Here is a 6,511-nt window from a genome sequence, read left to right as displayed (position 1 = left end):
CACACACACACTTACACGAATACACACTCACACACACACACACACTTACACGAGTACACACTCACACACACACACTTTTTTTTTTTAAGAATTATGACCCAGAGTGGATACAGGAAACGAAGCAGTTGGATTAAGGAAATGGGTTCATTACATAACTGTTTTATTATAGTGCATTCATCGAGACCTGGCAGCACGAAACATCCTTTTATCTGAGAACAATGTGGTGAAGATTTGCGATTTTGGCCTGGCCCGGGATATTTATAAGAACCCCGACTATGTGAGGAAAGGCGATGTAAGTCAGCCGGGTGTACATTGGATTCGCTTCTACCCTGTCGTCTTTAGACCGTAGACTGAAGCCCTTGTAAGATGTATACTTCCCAGGCTGTCACCCCCCAAATTCTCATGTGGTCCTATGAGGACAGGTGGTCCAGAAGAGCTCTATGCCAGACAATCCTCGTGGTGGCATCTCTTGTCTGTCTCGGAGCCCTGTCTGGGGACCTGGCCTTAGAGCAGGACTGCATGAGGCTTCTTAGCCTGAGCGGCAAGCTGGGTCCTGCAGAGACCACTATCAGCTCTTGCCTGCCACCCCTAGGGGAGTTCCCTGTCACACTGGAAAGAACAGTGTGACCTCTTCCCCTCAGATAAACCCAAATGATTGATTCAGCAGGTGCCTGTACCTCCGGAAAAAGTAGTAGGGGGGGAGGGTACACCCTATCTTGAAGGGAGGAAGCCGCTTACCCCCAGGGATGCCTTTCGTGGGACCCATCTCCCTTCTGGCTCATGCTGGCCTCTCTTCCCATTTGTTTTTGAACATAATGTTATTTGTCACTTACTGGGTGACCTCTGGTGTCCTCTCTTGTCTGGCCTCTGCCAGGAGGGCTTCAGCGTTATGTCTGGGCTCTGGATTGCTCTGCAGCAGAGGCTCGCAGACCGTAGGAACACATCCCTGGCAGCCTTTCTGAGCCGCCGCTTGTTGCCCTCCACCCCCCCCCCCATCCCTTGCTGCAGAAAGGCTAGGGGTAGGCAGGGTGGTAGGGGTAGGCAGGGGTGAAAGGAGACTGCCTGGAATCTGCATTGTCACCAAGTTTCTGGATCATGTTATGTGCCCCCATCACACTTGCAGAACCCCTTCTTGGTCACTCTTTTTTGTTGTTGTTTATTTTAATTTTAGTCTCTAAGTACGGGTGGTTTACCTGTCTGTATGTCTGTGCACCTTATTCATGCAGTGCCTATGGAGACCAGATATGGTGTCAGATACCCTGGGCCTGGAGCTTCAGATGGTTGTGAGTCACTGTGTGGGTGCTGGGAATTGAACCCAGGTCCTCAGGACAAGCAGCCAGTGTTCTTAACTGCCGAGCCATCTCTCCAGTCCCTCAGTTACTTTTTGTCTAAGAGGGAGACAGTCTGGCTTCTGGTGGAATGCTGGCCTGCAAAGACGGTTTCTGTCTGTGTTTCAGTTTGACCCTCATGGGTGTCCCCGACTCAGTGTCAATCTTTGTCTCTCTGCTGTCCTGTACATCTTACTACCCCCCACTACCCCAGCTCCCAGCCAGCTCACCGTGGCTCCTGCTGTCTGAAAGAGGAGGGCTGGCCTGCATGGTTGAAATCCAGCTGTACATTTTCCTAAATGGAAAACACTTCAATACAAAATTAACTGTCTTCTTTCCAAGGGATGTGGGGGAGAGTGAAGACTGAATCCGGGACCTTAGATGTATCAAGCACATTTTCCACTCCTGAGTCACACCTAGCCCCCGGTTCAAGACTTAACATCCCATCTTTTTACATAGGGATGTCTTTCAAAACCTCCCTTCTTAGGAAAAAAAAAAATCATAGGAATTGCTATCAATTTTCAAGTTGTTTCCTAATTCAGATCACTTTACCAAGTCCTTCATTTCTCTATGAAAGTGGGGAGGGGGTCATGAAAACACAGCTTCTTTAAGATCCATGGAACAAGGACCTGCTGGGTGCACCAGAGAAGTCCACCTGCCGTGCCTGGTCCCCAGAGATGGGGGTAGCCTTTGCCACATGCTCTGGGGTCTCCTATGGTGAAGGAAACCACAGATGCTCTGGTTCTGCATAAGTGTTAAGTGGAAGGGGAGCCCTGGGCCCCGGGCGTGGACATGTTCTCAAGCTCAAAACCCCTTGCCCTCTTCCAGACTCGACTTCCCCTGAAATGGATGGCTCCTGAATCCATCTTTGACAAGATCTACAGCACCAAGAGCGACGTGTGGTCCTATGGAGTGTTGCTATGGGAAATCTTCTCCTTAGGTAAGTGTGGAGGAGGAAGGGGCATCCTGTGGACACCCCCACCTGACCTTGAGGGCTGCACTTGAGGGCTTGCAAACCCAGGTGGAGCCACCTGTATGTAGATGACAGCAGGTGATGCCCACATTCCCGCTGCTACAGAAAGTGTTTAGACTATTACCAACGAAGTCAGACAGCAGACAGTCTAAAGACAGAGCTGCGTGTCTGTCCTTTGCTCCCTTCTCCAATACCAGCTCCCGTGTCTTCACCCCTTTCCTCTCCCTCAGAATTCCTTCTCAGGAAAGGCCCTGATGTACACAGCTGGACCAGTAGACGGTGTTGTTAGAGGCAGCTGGCTTTGATCTAATACTTGGCGTGGCTTTGCACACTGGTTTATGCAGATGAGCAATAAAAAGTTTTGGTTAGGGTATTCTCTAGCTAGGTTTATTTAGAACTATCCACTATGGGTTTCTGTGTGTGTGTGTGTGTGTGTGTGTGTGTGTGTGTGTGTGTGTGTGTGTGTTGTACCTACGTGTTATCTGTGTGTACCATGTGCATGCAGTGCCTGAGGAGGCCAGGAGAGGGCATCAAATCCTCTGGAACTGGATGGACATGTGTGGAAGGAGGTGCGGGTTGCATTCTGCCACCCAGCTCCCGCCACCGGCTAGCTTTATCCAAAATAACAACAAATTGTTATTCTTTTAAACACTGCCTGGCTCATTACATTAGTTTCAGCCTCTTAACCCATTTCTAATAATCTGTGAAGTACCAAGGTGTGCTTACCGGGAAGATTCTAGCCTATGTCCATCCTGGGTCGGAGCTTCATCGCGTCTGCCCGGGAGCGGAGAGCATGGCATCTGTCTGTGGCGTCTTGCCTCACTTCCTCTTCCTCCCAGCATTCTGTTCTGTTTACTCCACCCACCTATGTTCTAACCTATGAGGGCCAAGCAGTTTCTTTATTTTTTAACCAATGACCTTCCTCCATCAGACATGGGGCTGGAAATTGACCCCAGGTCCTCTCCAAGAGCAGCCAGTGCCCCAGCCCATCTACTCTGGGTTTCTAAAAACCTTCTTCAATGCTTCATTCCTACATATGTGCACAGAGATGCTATGAAGATCTCCCAAGTAAGAGAATTAGCCAAGAATCTTCAGGCTTTGGGGGAAAGTCTTTCACAGCAGATAAAATGCGCACAGTGGTACCCTAGGTCCTGTCACTGTCAAAGCCATTCCCTGCTTTCCAGGACAGACACCTGTTGCTTCCAGTTTTTGAAAGCAGCCGGTGACCACAATGGCCTTGCAGTGACACTGTGCCAAGCCTTGCATGTCTCCCAGCTGCTCCCTATCAGCAGTGATCACTAGAAAGTGCAGACAAACACACGCTGGAGTAACCTTGGCTACAGGGCTGAGCAGAGCATCCTGCAATGTCTTGCCCACTCTACCTAGCCCAGGCTAACCACAGAGGACTGGCTATAGGTGCTGTTTGATACAGGCTAGCAAAGACAGCCTAGTGCCCCTGGTACCTTCAGCTCTGCAGACTTGGACTAGAGGCAATCTCTGTCCACCCTCTGTCCACGTCAATCTCGCCCTGGCACCCAAGCCTCTCTATCCTTTAGACTCGTCATAATCCCTCATTCCCAAAGCCTCAGGATGAAGGCTATTTTCTGGGAAGTTGGAGTGGTCCATCAGTAGCCTAACCTAAGTCCACTGGTTTTCAAAAAACAAGTTATTAACCCAGACCACAAGTGTCTAAGGATTAGATGTCTTTTTTTTTTTTTTTTTGGTTTTTCGAGACAGGGTTTCTCTGTGGCTTTGGAGCCTGTCCTGGAACTAGCTCTTGTAGGCCAGGCTGGCCTCGAACTCACAGAGATCCGCCTGCCTCTGCCTCCCGAGTGCTGGGATTAAAGGTGTGCGCCATCATCGCCCGACAGGATTAGATGTCTTTACAGTTGTCTGTGGTACCAGGGCAGGGACGCTTCCGATCACCCCTTCCCTAACCAAATAGGCAGGTGTGACCACAAGGATGGCCACAACTCAGCCAAGGATGTGCCCTCAAGAAGAACCTGCAAACACCTCCCTGTGTTCGCCTTGGCCACTGGGAATCTATCACTAAAACATCACTAAATATTTATCAGATAGCTCAAACTGGCCTCAAACTAACAATCCTCCTGCCTCAACCTCCCTCCAAAACATCACTTGGAAGGAATGAGAGAAACTCTTAGTTGCCCCTCGTGGTCTTTTGGGTAGGTCTGTTTGTTTGAGACAGGCTCTCACTTATAGTCCAGGCTGTTGTTAAACTCCCAGAGATCCATCTGCCTCTGCCTCCCACATGCTAATATTAAAAGTGCGTGCCACCATGCACCTCCCCGGCATGGTCTTTAGTACCAGAAACCTTATCACACATGTCTTTCTCCACACTGTCCCCTGCAGGGGGTTCTCCATACCCAGGGGTGCAGATGGATGAAGACTTCTGCAGCCGCCTGAAGGAAGGCATGAGGATGAAGGCACCAGAGTACGCAACGCCTGAGATGTGAGTTCCTGGATTCTCCCTTCTCTCACCGAGTTCTCATGGCGGGGGGGGGGGGGACCCTGGGTGGTGGGGCAAGGTCACAGGTTTACTTCCAGCTCCACTCCTACTGGGCTCTGCTGTGCAGGGAGTGACTTCCTGAACTGGATGGGCTCTGGATCTGCCCCTAAGTTCTCTCCCACCCACTGACTTGGCCCTTAAAGGACTTTAACTGGAAACTGGAGCCAGAAACCTAGACAGACTGAATAGAACCTAGGAACAAATGCAAGGCCTCCCTTACCACCTCAGGTCAAGGCAGGGGCCTTTGGAGCCCAGGCTTCCATTCACAGTCATGAGGGAGGGGGAAGGGGCTTGGTTTGTACTGTGCTCCACAGGCAGCTGTGTGACTGGGGCTTGGGATGTGTTCCCCAAGGCTCAGTTACCTCTGTAGTGCTCGCTGAGCATGCCTACAAGGTCCTGGGTCTACCCCCAACACTGTATATACTCTGCCTGCGGTCACCGCATTCCGGAAGTGGAAGCGGCAGCGTCCGGAATTGAAGGTCATTTTCGATTCTATAAAGATACCATATAAATATAAATATCATATAAAGATCAAGGCTGGTTTGAGCTCCTTGGAAACCTGCTCCCAAAACCATATGAATAAATTGATAAAGAAAGGGAATGTGGGGTAGTCAGGCCTCTTTAGAATCCTTTAGGACTAGGCCAGGCAGCTGGCAGCGCTCTTGACCAGAGAACAAGCGTCTTCTTGGCCAGAAGCTTGTCAGGGCAGTGGGCGAGCTCGAAGCCTCTGGGTACCATTTCCTGTTTCTGTGCCGGTTTAGCACTCTGAGGCCTCGGCAGGAATGTGATGACACTCGCAGTTTGGGTGGGTGAGCTGCTGACAAGGACTTGGGCCTCCCTGAGATGGCGCCACCTTTCCTGAACTGGCAGGCGGCCTCCCCTCCCCACCCACACAATGAGGTCCTGTGGAGCCCTGGGCTGGTCTTTGGGGAAGATCAAGAAGGAAGTGTGGGCTTGGCCAAAGGGCAAGGTCACCATCTCTTCCCTTCATTATCTCAGGACCTCCTTAGGTCAATGCCAAAGCAGGGAACTGGATGAGAGAGACCAGGGACTCTTCAGTGCTACAAGAGAAGCTAAAATACTTGGTGCTTTCTCTGTAGACTTCCCACAGTCTTGAGGAGTAGCCAGGGCACACCATCCTCCAGCCTTCTGGGGCCATGTCCAGCTCTCCTGTTCATCAGAAGAATTCTCTAAAGCCAGGTGCAGAGGCATGTACTGTAATCCCAATACAGGCAAGGCTGAGGCAAAAAGATCATGAGTTCAAGGCCAGGCTGGCCTACATAGTGAGGCCCTGCCTCAAAAATCCCCAGCACAGGCAAGGCTCCCTTGACTTCTCAAACCTTTGTGTTTTCCCAGAAGCCTCTTCCAGGTAGCTCCTGAGACCCAAACAGCCTATAGGGTGTGGTTCAGAATTTAAAAGATAAGATGTGGCTTTGAAACGTGTTTCCTTAAAAGGGAATGCGAGCCAGCAGCCATGTTCTCAGGCAGCCATGTTCTCACACAGCCATGTTCTCATGTTCTCAGGCAGCCAAGCTGTCAGGCAGCCGTGTTCTCAGGCAGCCATGTTCTCAGGCAGCTGTGTTCTCAGGCAGCCATGTTCTCACACAGCCATGTTCTCATGTTCTCAGGCAGCCATGTTCTCACACAGCCATGTTCTCATGTTCTCACACAGCCATGTTCTCA

General features: G+C 50.7%; 1 protein-coding gene across 1 annotated transcript in view; it reads left to right on the top strand.

The window, feature by feature from the left end:
• Positions 1 to 6,511, top strand: part of Flt1 (fms related tyrosine kinase 1) — a 167,625-nt gene that overhangs the window by 146,919 nt on the left and 14,195 nt on the right. Inside the window, exons 23-25 of the mRNA XM_005344712.3 lie at positions 170 to 292; positions 2,157 to 2,268; positions 4,672 to 4,771. Coding sequence (XP_005344769.1) covers positions 170 to 292; positions 2,157 to 2,268; positions 4,672 to 4,771 — 335 coding nt within the window. The remainder of the gene's footprint in view (positions 1 to 169; positions 293 to 2,156; positions 2,269 to 4,671; positions 4,772 to 6,511) is intronic.

The sequence above is a fragment of the Microtus ochrogaster genome, chromosome 2, assembly GCF_000317375.1.
Source record: "Microtus ochrogaster isolate Prairie Vole_2 chromosome 2, MicOch1.0, whole genome shotgun sequence".
Classification (NCBI taxonomy): domain Eukaryota; kingdom Metazoa; phylum Chordata; class Mammalia; order Rodentia; family Cricetidae; genus Microtus; species Microtus ochrogaster.
Note: the sequence above shows the minus strand (reverse complement) of the source record. Positions and strands in the feature narration are given on the sequence as shown.